The sequence below is a fragment of the Tyto alba genome, unplaced genomic scaffold (assembly GCF_018691265.1).
Source record: "Tyto alba isolate M040663 unplaced genomic scaffold, T.alba_DEE_v4.0 Super-Scaffold_48, whole genome shotgun sequence".
NCBI lineage: Eukaryota > Metazoa > Chordata > Aves > Strigiformes > Tytonidae > Tyto > Tyto alba.
Genome location: NW_024881324.1, coordinates 11142140 through 11165128, shown reverse-complemented (window position 1 = coordinate 11165128; position 22989 = coordinate 11142140). Strand labels below are relative to the sequence as shown.

Here is a 22989-nt window from a genome sequence, read left to right as displayed (position 1 = left end):
TTGAAAATTTATATTAACACCTTCACCTTTCTGCTGGGGTCACATTTACATATCAGATCATCTGGAGTCTGGATATGGTCCTTGTTCACCTAGTCTCTGCAGAGGCTTCTATCAGGGCTTGCAAGCAGAGCCCTTAACACAAGTCTTGGTCATCAATTCTCTTCGTAGCCTGAAGGAACTGCTTTGAATCAAGCTATTTGTAGAAATATTCAACAGAGAAAGAAGGCAGTGGGACTTACTTGGTAACAGGAACTGAGATGATCTGAAGGAAAAGCCATTGGCTCAGATAATGCAGGTAAAGTCTCACAAACCAAAGCAAAACTATCAGCAGCGCCAGCACCCAGAAACCCCTGGAGTGCCCGTGGATAATTCCCATCTCCGAGAAGGCTGCGTACACCACAAAATGGAAATGCTCAACAACCCGCCTGGACAGTTTCACTTCGGCAGCAGAACGGCAGCTGGAAATATATGGAGGTACCACAAACAGTCATTGAGAAAAACATATAAGAAATGCAGTTGCTAAAACACTGTAGAGACATGATATACAGATAAATGTGACACAGGTTCATCTGGCAGTAAAAAATAGAATGTTTTTTCTATTGCAGTCTAGGCAATAGGCAGCTTCCTCCCAGAAATCATGCCACTACTTTTATAAAGAAAACAAATCACATTTTAAACGAAATTTTTAAAAATTGTTTGCTTTTATTTTGATTTTAATTTCCTCACAAACTGCTCTCTGAGGAACATTTTATCACTTATATTCCTTCTGAGAAAATGTTAAAAGAGCTTGTCATATTTGTACTGAAAAAGTATTCATTTTATTGTAAAATGCGAACAGCTTTTTGGCGTTTGGGTAAGAGAACTTCAGACAAATATTTCAGTACACAATGTGGGCTAAAACTCTTTAAACTAGTTTCAAATGAAAGAGAAAATAGAAGGGAACTTGCACTGTACAGTATTCTGCTACAGAGTGTGGTATGAGTTGCCCTTTAAGCTAATTACTATACTGCTTCAAAAGATTAAAAAAAAAAAATGAGATGCAGAGATGCAGCCTTGGCATTATGTTTCCAAGAAACTGGAATCTCTCAGCTGATTCAAAGCAGAAAAGACAGTAACTTCTTTGACCTTTTGAAACTTCTAACTGCTATGCTTATTTCCACTGATTTAATGACTAAGCAGTTGAGATGCATGACTCTAGAACTAAATATGAGGTCACCATGCTCAAACTGTTACTTATATTGATTAGGACTTCTGAAAGTTCAGAAATATAACGATCTTTTTTGTGGAAGAAAACATGCTGGCTTTTTAAAGTGTAGCATATGACTGGAGAAAAAGTGACTGCAATACTTGTATTTTATACTCTTTTAAAGAATTTTCCTGCCTGCACATATGGATTTCTTAAATAGTTGTGTACATTTATTTCTCCAGTAGTCACAAAGGGAACTGTGAATAGCAATGCAGACACTTAAAAGGATTCTTCATTTGGTCTAGGTTTGAATGAGCCGGAGAAATAAAAACCCCCACACTTGCTAGACATAGGTCTGGGTTTTGGGACCAGCCTTGGCATCACATTGCTCCTGATCCTCAGTGTTGGGCAAAATGCCTGCATAGGAAAAGGCATGCTGTCATCCAGTCCCTTTTTCTTGTGAGGAGGCTCAAGCTTTAGTTACATGGTTGGTTGAAGAACAGGAGAAATTGTCAGGGACACACCACAAAACATACTTTTAGGTCACTAAGAAAGCCTCAGGTACAAATCACCAAAACTTCTCACAGAAGTATCTGTTGAGCTGAGACAGGTAGTTCTTGCAGTGGCTAAAGGCTGATCTGTCAGGGGTTTTGAAGTGTTTTTTGAGACGCTGAAGTCCACTTTGCTTATATCCTAATCAGTCACAAAGTCCTACTTCACAAACTTGGGGCCACATCATGAATCACCTTCCTCATATTGTAATTATTTACCCACATCTGCCTACAGGAACATCACAACACATTTCATTAACATTATGAAATCATGGTCTAGGATTGTGTGAGAAAGAGACAAAGAAAAATATAAAATAATAATGTAATTGTCTGTGGTATTATAGTATAATAACCATGGCATTCTGGATGTTCTGAACTCTGAAGCTAGATTGCACTACATTTCCTTTTATATAAAGAAATTTTTGTCATCCTGAGTAACTTCCATCAAAATCTATTCTTAAGGTATTCACTCCTTAGGGAGAGTTAATAGGGCAGGATTAGCCCCACAGTCATTTTAGTTAGATCAAATAGTTTGTTGTTTGTGCAAAAAAAAAGAAAAAGAAAAAAGAATATAAAAAAGAATACTATCTTAGCTTATAATACTCTTCTCATCTTTCATCAAACAAGCAGAATTACACAGATGTCCCACCCAGCCTCACCCATGTTAGAAATCCACATCCTACAGGGATCACAGCCAATCTTCATCTCTGTGCCGAGCACACGAGCAACCATGTATTTTCCACAAAAGTCTGGATTTAGATCACCACCTCATTTCATATAAGTCATTTGCTATTAGATTATTTAGGTTCAATTTACTAAATGAAGCTACCTCTGAACAAGCAACACCAGAGTGAGATGTTCAATATACCACCTTTAAAATCTTTCAAGACATAAATCCATTCTCCAACCCAGCACTCAGATTGAGGAGGAGGATATGCAGCTCAGAGTTCTCAAAATGCCATGTCCTCTTTTGTTCACACCAGTCCTGGAGCACCAGAAACATTGAAGAATGTTAGTGACCAAAATACTGGGTTGGGAAGTCAACCTCTTCCTCACTGAGGCAGGATCTGGCGATGCAATCAGTACTTTCACAGGAGTTTCATGAATACACTAACTTCAGCTCTGTAGCTCATTGGATAGAAGCTGCTTGAGGAAGCACCGTGAGCACACCATACGTAGCGTGGCTATTGAACTTCCCTAAGTCTTAGCCAGTGATGAAAATATTCAACTTCTGCCTTCATCACTCCATTGCTCCCCAGCTTACTTCCACTTTCAAGAGGTCAAGAGAGAGCTAATATCTCCACCTGTGAGCTATGCCATCCCTGTTGAGTTCCTGACTCTCTCAGCCACAAGAATACACCTACTCAGCAAACTTACAAAGGAAAGTAGAGAAATTCAGAGCGTGTTTGCTGTTATCAAACCCTGGAAGCTTTCCACTGGCAATGATGCTGCTTAAACCAGCAGGGCAACTATGATGTCTTTACTTTGGTGCATCTTTCCTCTGAAAAAAGCAATAGCAACCCTGAAGCTCCAAAGCAAGACAAAGAAATCAAGAAAAATATATCCATTAGGTAGAACCAAACTGCATTAATTTTTACTTTTGGAACAGCAGTTATTTTTCTAAAGACTTCATGATTTTCAGCACACACCTTGACTGTCATTTCCAGCTTTCAAATGGAAATTAAAGTCCTCCTTATTGTTTAACTTGTCAGAAGTCCAGATTCTGTCATTTCTGTGTTAGCTTACATTTCCCTGTGACTGTGAAACACCTTGATATGAACACCATCAGCCAGTGGTAGAAATTGTTGGAAAATATAGCATATCCAGTGACTCAGTGAAGGTCCCAACCCATAACTGGAGTCTCTTAATTTTCTTTAAAAGAAATTCAGTGGGTCCCAACTTACTTGTGAGTTACAGGAAACTATTCCTGAGTACTCATTAATCATTCTATAAGGTTGTTTACTGGTTACCACTTCAAAACACCAGCCTTAAATGATATCTCTTATTGACTTTTTTGAAGAATGAAGAAAGGAAGAGGCAGAAACGTGAAATGAAATACACCAAACAAGTGGAAACATCCCCTTTAAATATTTTTAGCTGGTGCTACTAGTGAAAGCTCGTGGGTGGAGTGAGAGTGCTGGCAGATATGGTTTTCAGAAGAGATTTATATAAAGTTGCTGAAGGGCAGAGAGCATGAGTGTTACCTTTCAAAAGAAGAACTACCTCTCCCACCCACAAAAAAAACAAATCTCAACCCTTGGGTGAAAACTATATAAAGCTCAAAATGAGAAGCCACTTGAGCAATGGATTTATCCATGATTCCTTGGATTACTGGTAAGTAATTTGGCTGAATGTTTCTGTTCTAGGGCATTAGTTTTGCATTTTTCTTTGCAAAATGCTGCAGTAACAAATAGCAGAGACCGAATTACCATAAAAGCAGGTCAATTATTCCAATGGAAATTGTTCAGAAGGGAAGAAACGATGCACAGATTCTCTTAAGCTACACTTGATGATGATGACAGAAAAGTAATGGCTGATAGAAGGCAGTGTGTACTGTTGGGTGACAGCTTTGCTGCTGACAAACTATAGTGAACATTTGTATAATGCACTGCAAGACTGGCACAACTGACAGTGGGGGTAGATTCTCAGCTGATGCAACCCCACTTGCTCCAGAGCTACACTGGTGTACATCAGCTGAGGTATTCAGGATCTATTCCTGAACATATCTATTATTTACATTGCATAAAATAAGGCAAAATAAATGGTTTATGTTACCCATGTGGCCAGAGAAGATTTAAAGAGCAAATGCAGACATGAATGACTTTATGCAAATTACTTTTGAGGAATCACAGTCCTCACAGCCCAAGAAGCTGTGCAATATATTTACTCAGTTCACAAATAAAAAAGACCCATCCCCATCATCACCATAAATGGTACGTATTTAAACTTAGCTGTACAGTCGTTTATGGCTTATCAACAGCAATGAAGATGCAGGAACTGCTGTCCAGTGTTACTACAATGAAATGCTATCACAGTGGAAAAGCACACCTGTATCTGAACGTACATCTAAAAATAATACACTAATACATGCAGCCCTTAAAATGGAAATCAGTTAAAAGCACCACTGGTGAAGCATGAGGCAGAATAGAATCTGTTTCATTCCACTGTGCACAACAAAAACATATATATAATTTTATTATCATTAGAAGGTTGCAATTATTATTCCTTCTGCATAATATTTTTTCTTTATAGATCTCATATAGCATTATAAAGAAATTGTCTTTATTCCAGGCTGTATGGTGATGTTATAAATGACTTTGCACAATAAGCCAACGGCAGAGCTGTGAACTGAGCTCTGCTGAGTTACAGTCCATTATTCTATCCACTGGATTCCTAATAAAATATTACTTTTTTGTTTATTTGTATGCAAAGTGAATATAACCAGGAAGAACATTTGCCAAGAATGAAGACACTGTTTTTTTCTCATCTCTTTCCAGGACACACCTATGCTTCATATTCTTCAGTTTGCAAGCACCAAGAAAGTGGGTACCACAAACAGTTACAGGGGCTATCTAGGGTCTATCTCCTGTAAGAGAGGTAGCAAAACACCTGAGGGGACATTAGGTAATGCCTTAACATACAAATGTTCATAGGAGAATTTGTTCTACAGCTTGTTGAAAAATTCAAAATCATGATACAAAAGAAATGCTGGAAATCCTGACAGGTTTATTTTTCAGGTGCACCTCTGGTTGAAAAAAGAAAATGCTAGGAGCATGCAAAATCCTGAAACACTGAAGGAAGGCTTTAAGAATTAAATGTTCCTGCAAAGCAGGAAAAATAGTCAACCAATAACTGCAATAATTGTTTTGGGTTGCTGCAAAGAACATGACACAGGTATGTAAGTGCACCTGGCAACACCCACGCTGCCCCACCAACCTGGGGAGGAGGTGGGTGACGGCGGCCGAATTCCTTCCAAGGTCCAGGTTGTGCCAGCTCACGAGGAGATGGCCAGCAGGCAGCCAGCTCTGGAGCAGCAACAGCCCAGGTGTGTTTGCATCATGTGCATAGCCAGGAGCCAGAACAAACACATCAGCTGAACTTTTCCCACAAGCCACTCACGCCAAGAAGCTCACGGGTATACATGTTGGCACAGCCGTTGCCTTGGAGGGACCACTGTTTTTGTCCATACTGGGGTATGGATGCTGTGGGTAAGTGGGACAAGATGTGTTCATTAAAGAGGAAGGGAAGAAAGTGCTGACAGCTTCATATTCCTCTGGATACAGCTGTTCTAGTCTCAAAATGGTGGACACTCAGCTTTCACTATAAAAGAGTTTATGACAACAGAAAATTGGCAAACAACAGCAGTCTTTTTACCCAATGGTGTAAGGCTGGCAGAGGAGCACATCTCCTGCCTTCAGCTAACTAAAGATTTCCTAAGTGAACTAACCAAGACATTCACAAGAAGAGGTTTCTTACCAAGCTGGGGAAGGTAGCATAGAAGAAAGGAAGCACAAAATTTAAGAAGAGTGGCAATAATGCTGGAGGACAGTGTGGTTCCTTGTAGAGAGCTGGCAGAACTGTGCACATTTCAGCTTTGAGCAGCATCTGACAATGACAAAGCAAAAATGACAAAAAACAAATTATTATTGTCACGCCTGCAGTGTAGGTAGGCAACTAAAACTTTGCCCATTTCATGCTTAACTGCATTTTCATGAGCCTATTGGCTTGGCAAAACAGTCTGGAAATCTTACAAGAACAGACTTCATTAAAATATTCCAGTCTGTCTGGTTCCAGATCTGGATGGGAACAAACATGAAATGAGGAAACTCAAGTGCAGCTTTCAGAACTTTTAAGAAGCTCTGTTTTATATTTTATTCTAGAAAGGAACAAAAGACAGAGAACAGTCTCTGTTATTCATCCTTATGACATGACTAGGCCAGTCAAGAAGCAAAAGAAAGCATGTAACTCCTCCCCTTCTTCTTGCCCTCTGACTGCTTTAAGTAAATAAGACGACAATGAATGAATAAGAAAAAAACACAACTCACATACAGGAGGATGCCAGATGTCAGCAGAGGTATAGATCTCACAAACACAGAACTATCTGTAAAGCTGTTCTACCAGTAAGTAAGTACAAATGCCCGACCTTGTGCATGAGCATTAAAACAAAGAGTTTAGGTCCTGGAGAAGAACCTTACAGAGCAACCAGAGTAATAAATATACCTTCAAGATCATATCCATTAAAAATAAAATAAAAATTAAATGAGGAGATATACTAGGCCTAAAACATCTACAGAAGTTCAGGAGAATCAAGGTAAAAATCTTTTTATTTCTGTTAATAGCAGCCATATACCCTATCCAGGAGAAAAAGAAATACATATATATGTAGGTAGTACTCCTGCTTAAGCTAAAACAGTCCCCCATACCTGATGTGTAGAATGGTTTCTACCTTGACACAGAAAACATCCCCAAGGACATTTGCTTTGTCTGGAGGAAAAATGTAATCTTCCTCCTGACCAAATACATATCTACTTCTGAGAGCCACTAAACACTCAAACACCATCTGTGAGCTGTGCATTCATCTGTAACACACCAATTTAGCTGGCAGGCCATTGGGAAACAAGACTCTGAAGTTGCCAAATGAAAATGGCAATCCAGTACCAGCCAAAACTCCACCAAGCAAACAGGTGAGGTTTCCAGTGAATGTTGTAGCAGAGAGCAAAGAAGCTTCAAAATAAGAAACAGCCTTGTGGTGTGGAAAAAAAAAAAAGGGGGGGGGGGGGGGGGGAAGGAGGGGAGCAGGGGGAAATAAACTGAAAAAAAACAAGAAAAAAAGAAAGCATAGCTTTGATCTTTTCTATCCTGGACTTAATTAGCGGCAGCATCACACTAGGAGCGTGGGTCTGTACAGCTGGAGTCAAACAGCCGCTTCCCTTCAGGGAGAACCGGCAGGCTCGTGGCTGCTGCGGATGGAGCAGGCAGGAGACGCACTGCACAGGACGGTCCTACATCTCAGAAAGATCTTTTGCTGGCTGAGTGCACAGAGAGGAAACATCATCTTATACAAACACAGACAAGCCACAAGTCAAAGCACCTTTCCTTCTTCAGTTGTATCTGGATTTTCACAGCAACAGGCTGAAACAGAAATTGAATTCCCACATGCTTGTGTTGTTTCCCTTGCCACAGTTAAATTGCACGTGGAGTTGGGCTGTCGATTGTTAAACTGAATGCACTATTTGCTCTATGTGTGAATTTATAATACTCATGCACCATAGGAATAGGTGGGTATAAAGATGAAAGCAAAAAAATGAATCTATGGCTGTAACTTGTACATAAACATGCTTCTAAAAGACCAATAATGTTATTCCGGTGAGACCTCTAGAAGCTTCTGTATGACCTGACAAAAATGGCCTTTCCTTTTTCATAGCAAATTTTACAAGGAAGAACTAAGCAGGTAAAACAGATGGAGTCTGGGGAAAAAATAGGACATGTATTTAGAGCAATTTTGACATTGAGAATTAATTTTTTACTTGATATCAATTACTTTTTTTAGTTAATATTCTTTTGCGCACCAACATGTCTATGCACTGGAATAGCAATCCTTGAAGAGAGCGAAGTACAATGGGACCCAGGCAATGCCAACTCAACTGCAGTTAAAAATAAATCCTTGCAGATTTAAACATGGCCACATAAGGCAATGAAACTACAAAGAAAATGTAATATATTGAAAAAAAAATCTCACAAACAGAAAATTGCCTGAAATATTTAGAGCATTTACAAGGCGTATTTTGTCCAAATGAACCATTTTGGAAGAACTCTTCCTCAAGATTTTGATGAAAGAGAGCAATCTCAGGTTTGAGCAGATGATGGATGTTATAACACTGCATTTTTTAAAAAAATGTTTTTGCTTTAATAAAACCTATTTTCTGAAAGAAAAAGGTATGTATGTTAGGCCAGATTAATTAAACCTTTAAGAGCCTTAGGAAAAAAAAAAGTAAGGAAAGGGAAGGGAAGAAAGTTATGTGCATATGCAGAATACTCTAGGATACTATTATATTTAAAATACCATTAAGCAGTTATCAAGATGAGAAAACTTAGATACTGTACAGATATCTTAAATTCAATTACGTTATGAAAAAACAAGGCTATAGGAAGTGTTAAACTGAAATTTTTTTAAAAGATCTTCATAAACACCACTGAAATTATGGTAGAAATTATCCATACAATTTAGTCAAACAAAATGCGTCACATAATAACAGTATTAACTTTTTCTTTTCAGTTTAATGCTGTGTTATTATATTTAGCTGCCTATTTTAGAAAGTAATTTGTGTTGATGGCTCTGGAGAAAAACCAAGCATTAAAGAACTAATTTAATTCCTTCTGAGCTATGTTCAATTCAAAAATATTTCTTTCAGAATGTCCCAGTACTGCAGAATCTGACTAGAAATCCACCTTGAACTATGTGCACTTTTTTAACTCTCTCCCCAAGGCAAAATGATCCTGCATTCAGCAGGGTTTTATCCCAGTCTTCTGAAGGACTTACACAGAATGTACCTGATATAACTGGACCAGAATGTCAACCATGATAGAAATTATGATCAAGACATGGAGGATACATAATGAGAACCTTATCTATTTTACAGTGGACTGCTATTGGTAGGGGAGTACCTTTAGGGGGTTGTTTACAGAAATCAGGTCTCCTGCCTTTAAAAAAAAAAAAAATAAAGAAAGAGAGAGAGAGAGAAAGAGAGAAAACTGTGCAATCTCTTGTGCAGTGTTCTCCTTCCCACTTGTTATACTATATGACATAATGGATACTAACTGTGTTCAAGGTGTTCAAATAGTGTTATATTAGGCTGCCTGGCTACCTTTGGAAAAAAAATTCAGAAATTTTCTTTCCACATGAAGACACGTCTTTATTCCTCTGGTTCCACAGTATAAAACAGAAATTTAAAAATTGCCACAGCTTGTTTCTCAAAAATCAATGCATGATTGCTAGCTGCACTGGGAGTTCGAGGGATATCCCCTTATCAGAGACAATCTTTAGATAACATACTTTCCTCTATTGCCCATAGCTGCATGTAAGACACAGAAAAACAAACACAGGTTTTCTTTTCTGTTGGTGTCATCTATTGATCCAGTGAAATGCACTTCATCTGAAATTTCCTTCCCAAAGGGGACATTTGTTATGAGAAGCAAACCTTTCTGCCTTATGCTAAGAAATCCTGAAACTTCCTGCTAATTACTGCACAGCATCATGGTAATACATAGCTCTAACAGTGTAAACAAATTATGCTTGAATGAGACAGGGGCTGTCCTTTTCCTGGTATAAACGTTGCTTTGCGGTACTAAAAGTGTATAACAAAAAAGTGTAATATAATAAAATCATTATGTGTTTTCTGTGTGCTCTAGATAAAAATGAGCTCTGGGTCTGTGTTTTTCTTTGGGGGCATTTCCTTTCAGACGCATTCAAAACTGCTGTCCCAGGTGTGACTAAATGACCTCTAGTATGAGCTAAAACACAAACCAGCATCACTGTGAGAAACATCAGTGTCAGAGAATAATGAGAAGCAGAGGGGTAGGTAAAGGATATTGGGGGTACAAAAATGAGACTATGGCTACAAACAAGTTCCTGCAAAAAACACATTCATTTTTCCATCTACACTGCCTGTGTTGTCTCTCCTATCTATGTAATGTGCTGGTCCGAGACATCAGCACCCTCACAGAAAGTTTATCTACTGAGAGAGCAGAAAATAAGGATGTAGAAAAGACACATTCCTTTAAAAATAAAAATTGACTTGTAAAATACATAGTTAATCAATGTCCATATGAATTTTGCAGTTTCAAAGAGCTTTTGGTATAGCTCCTACGTAGTTGCAATTTCATCAGGCTGAAAAAGAACAATAACAAAGAGAAGCATTTATAAAAAAAATAATCAAATATTTTACTGGCAGTAGAATATTTTGGACTTGGCCCACCAAACCAAATGAAAAAATTCTTCTAGAGAAGGAGCATATACTTTTTAAAGATGGCAATAAGCTTGTTCTTTCATTTCAAATACAAAGAAGTATTACACTAATCTTCCATGTGCACAATTTCTAAAAAGTGACTATCTAAAAGAGAATCAGTTGTGATACTTCACCCATACAATAAAGACTTCTGGGAACTGGGGAAACTGACTTTCTAGAAGGTCACACCTCAGCGTTTCTCTCTGCGGGAACAATAACTGAGTGAGTTACCCTCTACTCTAGTCCTCTTGTTAAAACTGGCCAGAAGGTTCAGAATTTACTAGAGGTAGAGTGACAGACAGCCTTACTGCATACACTTTGCCTTCTAAAAAACCTGGCTAAGAAATAAACCAGAATGTTCAGGAGCCATTAGACCAAAGCTTCCAAAGCAGAAGAATAATGCATTTGTGCAGAACAAAGTCTTGTTACTTTATTGTCTCTGATAAGCGATAGTTGTCAAGTATTGAACTTACTCAGCAAATAACTCCTGCCTGTTTGTTTGTTTTCCTGTGTATATTTGTCTACAAGTGTATTTGTAAATAATACAGTTTGTTGACTTTTTTTTACAAAATTCACAGAAAATATTTTTAATTGTCTTTTTATATAGATATGATTCTGTTTTTTCATGAAAGCTTTAGATTTTTCATCAAAGAACTTCAATTACCTGAAAGCCATGACTGCAGCTTTTCAGAGAGCCAGGTTCATCCAGACAGTAAAGGTGAGAAACACTTAAATAACCTTCAAGAGGCATCACAGAGGTGATTCTGAATTTAATCTTTAGGGTTCTCTTATTCTACTGAAAGGCTGGATTACTGGGGAGAAGTAGGGCAGTCAGTTTGCCAATCAGCCTTAACACTTACTAATTTTCTACTTTTCTATCTACAATAAAGACATCCACACAATTCTAGAGGACAAAATCCCATTATCTTAGACCAATAAAGTTTTCCACTACTGGTCTGAATTCAGACAAGATTCTGCTGGCTTGCAGTAGACTGTGCTCCTTTGACTCAACACAACTGATAACTCATTTAAATAGAAGCACCTACAAAATAGTCTTATCTTCCCAACCTGGACAAACAGCCCTTATCAAAACTCAGTCTGACGAACCTACAGCACTACTGGGTCTGATGCTTCTTCCCTCTCCAACAGCTCTTGGTGTAGCAGGATCCTTATCGGTCCTTCCTTCTTACATAGAGTTTTTTGTTTAATTGCAAAGCCTAGTAACCAGATCCATTTACACAGTATTAATTTTGTTTAGCTAAGTATGCTGAAAGGCAACTGTAAAGAGCACTGTGGTTACAGGATACAGACTACTCTGAAAACCTCTCCTTCAGTTCAGACAATAATGTTTTCTCAGACTCTTGGTATTTTATAGCTTCTTTTTCTTGCTTAATATGTAGATTTAATAATATTTCTTTAAGGATCAACCTAAAATTTACCTGATCCACAATGCATCAGCACTTACACTTATGTTAAAACTTTAGTTTTCATATTTTCTAGTTTCTTGTTGGTGATATTTTACTTGTATAACCTTAAAATTGTGTTAACATGCTGTTATTTTTTATTCTGCCTCTGTTTTTACCTGAAGGTAAATTGGTTCACAGGTCATATTTGATGTTATTCTTTCAGCTTAAAGACTTCAAATCATTACAAAAAAAAAAGAAAGAAATAAGGTTTTGGTGGTTTAGTTGTTGAGGTTTTTTTATCTGCTTATTAAATAGGTTTTGCTTGCTGGTCTCAAGGTTTGAAGGTAAAATTTACAAAGACAATGACTTTTGTCAGTGAACCTTCTGCTACATTTTTAGAGGCACTCAGCAAATTCCAGCAGCAGGCTTCTAGACACAAGAGACAAACGCAACCACTCTATGATTTAGATTGTCTTTCTGTTTGTGGGTCATGAGATTCACTGCTGAGTGTGTCAGAAGTTGGCTGTGGCATTTAATGAAGGTCATCAACAACTTCGTAGTTCCCATGGCAAAATTAAGAGAGTGCTCTGGCTTTGGTATTGGGGTATGGGTTGTTGGTTTTTTTTTCCCCTTCTTTCTTTTTGGGCTTTGATTTGAATCTGGGACTGGAGTTAGTGGATAAACTCAATTACTGCAAGAGAATCAAATTAGAAGTATGGAACAAGCTGGTGCTTTGAAAAATGTTGAATTGCACAGGTTTCCTTTTTTAGAGACATCATTTTACATTCAAAATAAGTATTACATTTCCCTTCAATTTGAAAGTTAAGAGTCATTCATGAAATTAGGAACAGTAATCATACTATATTATACCCTGTCTCATGTATGTCTCGGGAGAGCCGTGACTTGTCGTAGCATGAAGGAACCTGGAAAAATGATTGCTTGCTGCTTCAAACAGAAGATGCACAGCTAAGATGCTCATTAATGAGGCAAAGGAAAATTAATTGACATGTCTAATAGTTCTTTTAATATAGCCTCTAAGCCTTGATGTGTCAATTGTCAAATTACCCCTGACACTCTTTCTTTTTCTCAGTAATCTTCTATTGCATTGCTAGAAGAGAGAGAAATAACATTACTTCCCTTGGCCTCTCTCAGAGTATATTCTTGGCAAGGGCATTAGACCTCCAGAAAAATGAGATGCATTAGCCCAGCTGCCTTAGCCTCTCTCCAGTTCAGGTCTAACCTTACAGACTGCAGCACTCCAGTTTTGTGACTGCTCTGTGTTAATGATGCATCTTTCCTGAGCAATATGGTGGTGAAAAAACAAGCTTAAAAGAGCCAAAATGTATCAGCCTTTCTGCATGTCCTCACCACTCTTGAGCACTCCTTTGACCGAGGTCAGAATTTTTTTCAGCAAGACAGGATCATCTCTACCTCTGCTTTCCTAGCAATGGTCTCTGAAAGAGACAGCCTCTTCCACCCTGCAATAGTCTTCCATGCTTTCTCCAACATAGCCGGTGAAAGAACATTCCTCTTAAAGTTTCCATTATTTTAACATTATTAACACCCAATCCGGGCTGAAAAATCTGTCTCCAATCATTTGCCTGCTAGTCAACTCTGCCTGACAGCAGAGACTTTGATCAGGATGGTTATACTGTATATATAGGCTTATCTAAGTTTATTTAATGGATCTTTCTAATTGTCCCTGCTATTTAATCAGTTGATATTTCTGTCCTACATGAAGCTAGGAAGAAAAGGAAACACAGAGAAGGCAGAGGGGTCATATATCACATCTTTGTAAGTTGCAGTCTGGCACAAAAGTCCATGGGATTTCTGACATTAAACACCATTTGAGAACTTCACATCCACAGATAGTAAGCCGTAATTCCAGAAGCTAAAGAAATCCTGCTTACAATGTGATTTGTTTGGGGCTGTTTTTCATATGTTGATTAAGTGGTGTGATTTGGAAATTAGCTCCCTAACAGATCATAGTACTAAATGCCCTAATACAGAGCCATATTGGAAAATACAGCTCTTTTTGCAGAATGAAAATCACTGAGTAACACTATGTCAGATCTCTATGATTTTGTAAAAAACAAGAATAATAATAATAAAATCATTAAGAATTTTTCATTTTATATTTAATAATGTCAGCCATTCTGATTAATGTATTCATATTTATGGCCTTTCCCATAAGAAACAGAATCATGTGTGCTGCAGAGTGAGCACATTCAATCCCGTACTCAAGAAAGTATTACAGAAGTACAATCCATAGAACTGCATGTGTGCACTAAGTCCAAGGCACACAGAAAGCACCAGATTTCCTCCACATTGGAAGGCTATTAGTCCACACACAATTGATCTAACATGTCTCAGGAGCAGAGAAGTCCATTCTCATGTGCTGTAGAGCAAGTCTGTACAGCCTCATGGATGCATCTGGAATTGCCACATGGGCTGTCAAAGGTCCAGACATCTTGAACAAATGTTGAAAGTCTTTAGCTTCCACCCAGGCCCAAAAGGGAGAATCTAGGAAAAGTCAGGTTCTATGAAATTGAGTAAGAAATTAAAATAAAATTTTGTAACATTTCTCTGAACGTCTATTGTGATAATTTCTGAATATTCCAATAAATCAGTACCAAAAATTCAGGGAATACTATAGCTACCATTGGCCTGAACTCCATTGATTTTGACAGAAACTGAAACAAGAGATCAGAAAAAATATGAGAATTGACAGGAGTGGCAAAGAGGGAGTTTGCAAGCAAGAATGTAACCATGTAAAAACCACCCATATGAAGCCGAATGAACTTGAAGGTCTGTAACTGTAATGTTTTTCCATGATACGCATCATACTAAGAATACAATAAGGATACCGAGGCAAAAAAAGCAAGACTATTCTCCGAGGTAAAGCAAGCCAGTAACAGGCTGAGGAACCATCCTTACTCTCCATTTGTTCTTCTTTCATGATGAATCTAATTCTTTGTTGATAAGATGTGGATGTTACACAAGGTAATTATCAATGCAGGCAAAGACAGCCTGTGCTACTTGTTTCATGTTGCATGGGACCTCACTTTAACTAATACATGAAGGTCTCATAGAAGTTTTTAATTGCAGAAGAAAGATGGATGACAAGTAACTTTCCCTCATGTGAAAATTTTTCAAAAGCTAATTCTAATCCCAAATTGGGATGAAAATGTTGAAAACAAAAATGTTCCTGTACAGGCATTTTGGTTAATCAAAGGACCTGTTTTAATCATTTAAACTGTTCTGAAATTATTCTGACCTTTTCCACAGAAAATGAACCTTTCTGTATATGTTAAAACATGTGAAACAAAAGTCATTTCAAAACAAACATCTCTTCAAAATATCAAGATGGAATATTTCAAAAGTCTCCAAACTTTGTTCCAATTATCTTTTCCTGAATTCGAAGAAGAGTTAACACCAGCTCTTTCCCACAATTTAATTTTTCAAAAGTCTGTTTTCCAGTGAAAAGTGCTTTGTCAAAGAAAAACCTCAATCACGGCAGTAATACCATACATCCTTGATTCCAATGGGGTCATGCGTTCCTTCGTTTCAGCGGGTAGCTCAAGACAGACTATAAAATCCTGGTGTGTCACCCATTCCGGTACCACTCTGACAAGTGTGGCAGACCATACAGGTCACGGAGATTGCACTCACAGGGAGGAGGAAGAATGCAAATTGAAAATGCATCTGAGGACTGTCCTTAGGCTGAGAAACTGCTCCAACTTGGCCAGTGGGCTTTTGGAGGCAGGACTGGGGTGTGCTCGTCAAGTCCTTGGGAAATACAGAGAAGGGGCGAGCTCCACGCTGAGCAAATCACCCCTGCCTCCAAATGGCAAAACCAAGTTTTCACCACACAAATCGAGCAGCTAAAAGGTGACTGTGGATCTGTTTAACCAGCTAACATTAAGGTACTGAAAACCCTGGACAGTTGTCTGCACTGGACTTCAGAAACTTTTCCCACAAATTTTTTTCTCCTTAGTAACAAATAAACTGGGACTCAATTGTAGACAAGGGCTTGGTGCAGTCTTGAACAATAAACTGGTTAGATTTATTATGAGCAGAGCTGGATGACACAATGTTGGAAACATATACAGCCAGCCTATGAGACTAGGCTTGGTTACAAAAGCATCTACCACTAGTCTATTTAAATTCAGAATGACAAAGGTGAGGAATGTTTGCTGTGAGCTAAGGTTACTTGGTCTCTCTCACTGTAAATATGAACAAATCAGCACACAATCACACATACATTGCTTTTCACACTTCCTTTCTGTAAACAGCACATAATTCCTCTTGTAAAAAGTGCAACTAAATTTCAGTTTTTAAACTGATATAACTGCACTGCTGAAGCCACCAGACTTGCAAGCTAATTCACACTGGTATCTGATTTGTTTTCATTTTGTTTATTTTCTTAATGTGCACTTGATGCTTTTTATTCTACCACTATATCTGAAGATTTTTAAATTAATAGGAAGCTATCTTTCTAGTTCTGTGTAAGTACTAAAGCAATACACTGCTTTTATTTATCAGAATTATCAGAGTTCAGTTCTGGTAAGTTAGTAATAGGGCAATGAACAAAAGGGTTCTTCCAAGTACAAACCTATACATTCTCCACTTTACTTGAGTCCAAGTTTATCCTCAAATAAAAGTCATCTCTACTGGGTGAAAACACACTCTCTCTAGTCTTTGCTTGGAGATTTTTAATGTATACAAGGGGTGAAGTCGTGCTCTGAGTCCAAGACTCTTACACTATCCAGACTAGCAGACTCAGACCCAGCAGGAAAGAAGGCAACACTCAGTAAACGTAGTTCATGTGGAGGCTGCAACTTTATTAAATGTAAACCACATTATTGGCTTATTTAAATTAATGGGCACAGTGGGTGCTCAACACCTCTGAAAGAGTCTGCATAAGGGCTAGCCATAAAATTTTCCATTGAGACTGTTGTGTGAAGGGGAACTGGGACTTCTGACTAGCAGTGCTTGCCAGAAAACTGCCTTTCCATGGGAAACTTTTTCTTGATAAACTGTTCCGATTTTGGTGCTGAAAAAATAAAACTGCTTTGTTTCAGCAGTTCCTCTTCTCAGAGTCAGTAACCAGCTCTTCATTTGCACATCCCATGTGCTGTGTGAGGTGCTCTTGCTGGACCACCTCACTTGGATATACCAGTCAAACGCCCCAACGTGCAACACAAAGGCTGAGATACCACGCTGCACGGGGGACATGCACACAGCCCTCCTGGGGCAGCTTGGCTTTAGAGGAAAATGGGGAGATGAGACCTGAGTGCCATCACCTCCACCCTTGCCCCTTGCACCCAGGTTTCCATCAAAGAAACCCAGGAGGACAGGCAGGGTAGGAGACCACCCCCTGATCTACCTCTGTCAAAAAGACCAGAAGACAGGGACTATGAAGGGTACCGTGGGGCCTGCAACCAACTGACAGACTTTCTGAACTGAGCTGCTTAATTCTTCTGGACTGGATGTTTCAACTTTGTTAAAAAGCTATTGTTTTCTGGAGGGGAAAAAAAAATATTTCTCTAAATTTCATTAACAAATTAGGGCTGTTAACTTAAGAAAGGCTAAGGGCAAGCAGTGGGTGGTGTTTGAACAGCAACTCACCATGGTTATGAACAGTGGAAATCTCTCCAAATACTCAGCTGAAAACCAGAGAAGACTTTTCTGGTTAAAAGTCAGGAGCACTGTATTATAATTGGCTTTAGCAAGAAATAGAAATATCTTAACTGAGTGAATGACAATTACTTTCATTATTGTCATACTTAAAATGTCAGTGTTCAATGATTGCTTTCAGCTCAAAATAATAAATTCGAGACTTTTAAACATCAAAACCAATAAAGCTACATGGAGATAATGTTTGTCATTGAAATAAAAATTATCCCAAATATAGACCCGAAGCATCATTTCTAAAAATAACAAATATATCGCTGAAGTTATTTTAATAGCAAATAAATAAATATGGGAAGATCACATAACTGTGGCAATTAAGAAATTAAAATTTAAAATTACATAAATTGGTACATTGAACTGTACTAAATGCAAGTATATTTATCTACAAGTACTCATAAATAGATTGATCTACATTTATACTTTCATATTTTGTATAACCTCCAATCTTGGAGGTGTTAAAGAAAAAACATATTGAGGATGACCTGTCATAACTTTAAAACACAGTCTTTAGAGTTTAAGTATTTTATATCCCTATTTCCAGTCATTTATAATGACAAGATAATGATTCATAGAATCACTGATAAACAGCAACTGTGTCCTTTTTATTTTCTTCCTAACACTCCTGGAAAGCTTTATAGTAAACAATTTAGAAGATAATGAAAGGTAAAACTTCCATCTGAAAAGGTTTGATTCAACAAAATTATTGGGACAATCACTTAGGTTAAGTGTTTAGCCCAGAGGGCAGTATAAAATTTCATCAAAATTCAAACCATGAATAAATGATCTCAACCTGCAGTGTCTATTTATACCACACATGTTAGTCACATTTTTCACTGCAGATTGAAAGTAATGATGAAGTAACAGATAAGGATGAAAGACTGAATATGTGCTATGCCACCCATGTATAATTCAGTTAGTGGCAAACATGGATTAGAAAGTACCCTGAAACAGCATGTGTTTTTCCACTGCCTGAGAAAACCTGTGAACCACTAAGGGGGAAAAAGGGACAGCAATTAAACCAAAAATATTTCACATACACAAATCAGCCAGGTAAAGAAGAGACAGCTAATAAATCAGTGGGTCAAGGATTCAAAGACAATTAGAAATGCAAATATGGTCAGAAGAATATTACAGTTTGATATCTTTTAAATTTGGTATTTCTTTAAACAACAGCAACAGCAAAAAAATTGTTGGCTTTCTTAAAGCCAGAGAGCAAAACAGCATCCATGCAAAAGGCATCATTTTTCTAAAGCCAAAATCTTAACATTTTCATGATTATCATATAAAGAAAACTTTGGTGCAGACTCTCAATTTAAAGTGTAGAATACTGTCCTCAAACTCTAGAAAGAAACAATGACAGTGGAAAAAAGTTTATGCTCCTTCTTTTTCCAGATGATATTTTGCTTTAGTTATTTTGGAGAGAAACTTTGAATTAAGAAAGAAGATCTGTGATTTTTCATTTTAATCCTAAACAAAGATGAAATATTTAGTTGATGACAGCCACTGAAACAAAATAATAACTACAGTACACACTGTTATTTATCAGCTGATTATGGATCACTCCACTGAGTACATCAGCTATTCTCATATGCCTGCTACAGTTTTTGCCTAAACAATTAGAATCAGCCTCTTGCAGTGACACTGACCTTCATCTGAAGTTCTGTTGTTGCTAAATGGTGACTGCAAGTTATAAATTGGCATTCCTTTTTTTTTTTATAATTCTAGAAGCTTCCAAGGTGCTGGATGAACTAATAACACTGCCAATGCATGCTTTAGAGAGATTGTAATGTAACATTGAAACTGCACGGTGGAGGATTAAACAGAAATGTGAGTTGAAAGCCATGTATGGGGCTGCGTTTTTGTTCAACATCATGTTAGCCTCGACACTCTCAGGTTATCATCACTCTAAGCAGAACTAGTTGTTAATGATTTGTAGTTGCCTTTTGGAGGAGGATAGGATTAGAGGAGAGACTTCATAAATATTGTGAGGAGTTATCTCTGAGTAAAAGGCATAGGTTAAAACTGCACATGGAAGTAGCAGCAAGGGGAGATGAGAGCTGGTATCTTTAGGTGTAGAGTAACATCACCACAAGACACACCACTGAAAAGTAGAGTGAGGCTAAGTGCTGAAGGGCCTTACAAATGGCTGGGAAAGATTATAGTATGACAGATGCCTCCAATGATAGCTAATTTAAATGCTATTAAGTGCATTATATTTCACATGTAGACAGTCTACAGTGTGATGGAAAGTGTTACAGTAGGTTAGCATGAAAGTTTACACTTCAGTCAGAGTAAATTGTCATCACTCCACTGGAAATGGCACTTCAGCAACTTACCTCAGCTGAGGATCTGTGCCTTTGTATTACTACAGCATTCACTGTCTTTAACAAAATACTGAGATGCTAAAGTGGGTGGAACTTAAGCAAGTTTCTGCTGACTCATTGCCCCAAATGATAAATTAGAACAAAGTTAATGAATGTTCAAGCATTATACGGCATTTTTAGTTTATTTTGCTGTTCTAAGATCCCATTTTTTCAAAAAGGGTGATATTAAATAAAACATTTTTCCCAATTAGCATTTTTATATCTGTATATTTAGCATATTGCTGTCATCCTTCCAATGAAGTCTAGGAAAATGGCAAAAGGAGGCCTGGAGTACATTATTTTGATCTGATTTCCCTCTAATGTTAGTAAACAGTTTGATGCATGATGTCACTAGTATCACTATTCTCTCTTGTCTTCCTCCATTTAATGAAAATCTGTGAAATAAATGCTACAAGGCAGGACTGCTGGCATGACAAATTCCAAGCCAATAAGTCTTGCAGTTGCCAAGATGTAAGCTCTGAAACTTGGCATTTGGCATTCAGAACTAGATAACCTTACTATAGTAACTACATTCACTGTATCTACAAGAGGGATGAATAAATCAACAATAATTGAACTACTAAAAGTGTCTAATTTCCAGCATAGTGCTTCAAGCAACAACTGAAATTAAAAAACTGTTAAAACACAGCTACATACCCATACAATCTTGTCATGAATGCACTGAAGCAAAGGTTAACAAAAAGAATGAATATGCATCCTTTGCTAAAAGTAACGTTCCTTGATCTACAGTAGTGATGAACTGTATAAATGTCAGGTCCCATCTAAGTCCCACAGAGCTTTGCGTTCCCAGTAGCAAGAATTTTTTATTGTTCCTGTAACATTACTCAAAGTAGGGAAAAGGCTGCTCCTGGTGCATGTGGAATGCAGTCCCTCTTCTGAAGACTGGCAGTGTTTCCAAAGTTAGCAATGATCGTCAGCAATTGAAATATGGCTGGTATCTTCAGGGCCTAATCCAAAGCCCAGTGAAGGCAAATGGGAAGATTCCACATGGCTTCAGTTTGTGTGGGCCAGGCTTAAAACATTACTTCTCTTGTCACTTCATTCCATAATTGAGAATTTCTTACATTGTCCAAGTCAGATTTCACTGACTTTCCCATCCACCCTTCTATTCTCCCACTGTTAATTCTTACTAAAAATGTACAGGTCTGGAAATCTTTAGGAAAATAACTACCACATTAGGTTAAATGGACTCAGTGCTTTAGAGAAACAGGATAGTCTAATAAACAGAGCTTTTAATATAATACATTTACCTACTAATACACAGTAGAGAACATGGGACACCAGCCTGCTGTACACTGCTTTAAAAACTCTCTCCCAGAATTAATTCAGACTGATTATTAACATAGCATGAATGCATTCACCTGGGGAACTAACTAAAAATAATAGCCAATTTACCAGTGAACTAGAGTAGGCTTTTCAATCTCCCATGACTCCACAGATTGGTGGCAGTACACTACAGAGTCACATCTCTGTGACTGCAACACAGCTGGTGGTAAGTTTTTGGGTATATGCAATCAAAAGGAATTGCTGGAAGCCACTGAGATGCTGGATGGAGCCATTCCTTGGGCCACCATTTGGACAGTCCTGCTATGATCTTAATAAGTGGGCTGCTCATTTATTAGGGACTGATTAAAAATATCAAGGAAACATATTTCCATCTAAAGCCACTAAAAGATCATTTTGTTTTCAGGACCAGTTATTGACCTTATTTTGGGACCTCAAATATGGAAATTGAGTATTTATTCAGTGTTGGCCTTGAGGAAAAAATATAGGCATTATGGGTTTTTAAACCTTTCATTTATCATATTTTTCCTGAAAGCTGAAGAATGAGACAGACACTACCATAGTGGAGATGTTTGTTCTCATAGCTATCTCCAGGAAAATTGGGGACTGTCTTCATATACTTATGTATATAACACACATACAGACAGGGAAGTATTTCTCCGGATGCACTGTGCAGGATAGTGAAATGCGTGATGAACCAGAGTGAATATGCGTCTTTCACCGTCTGGCATTTCGTAGGTCAAACTCTGTATTTGATGTTCATATGTTAAAGCCAGAGAAGGAAAGGCAGATACTCAGAGACAAGAAAATCTTTTCTTTCCTCAAAATTCCTGCCATGTCTAAGGCTAACTTGAATACTTGTGGCATGAACATATATCCAAGTGTCTTTAGAAGATGTGAATCTTGATACAATGTTTTGAAATGCACATTACTCCAACTTTGAAATACTATAACTTACCAAGCAACCAAAGATTCTAGAAGGCCCCTGTAATTGAAATGCGAGGCAAATACAAGCAGTTACCCTACATAAAATGATACACATGATGTTTAAGGGTGGCATTGTTTCCTCTATATAAAGCGAGCTTCAAAGGGAACAGCAATTTTTGGATTAATGGGCAAACAATGCAGAACAAACTACATCAGTAGTTAGTTAAAGCTCTGTAAAATAGTTTGCCCCCTATTTCTGAGTAATGGGATGATGAAGGAATGAGATTTTTTTTCCTATCCCCAGCTCTCTTTGCCTGCAATTGTTTAGACTGGAGGATTAACAGTCAGAGACAACATCTCTGCACTTCGTGAGAAAGACACAGCATTCAGTACAGCTGCAAGAAAGAATGGCTGAACCAGGAGTTTCATCACTGTGAATCCCATAAAACAAACTGCCTGGCATGTTTTCAGTCATTATCTCTCAGCAGAGACCTAAAACAAAAACTGGGATAGATCTAGGTACCAGCCCAAGAAGTTTACGAGGACAAA

General features: G+C 37.9%; 1 protein-coding gene across 1 annotated transcript in view; it reads right to left on the bottom strand.

Annotated features, from left to right (window-relative positions):
- LOC104362639 overlaps positions 1–22989 on the bottom strand; it is a 164690-nt gene that overhangs the window by 55825 nt on the left and 85876 nt on the right. The window contains exon 13 of the mRNA XM_032991935.2: positions 240–458. Coding sequence (XP_032847826.1) covers positions 240–458 — 219 coding nt within the window. The remainder of the gene's footprint in view (positions 1–239; positions 459–22989) is intronic.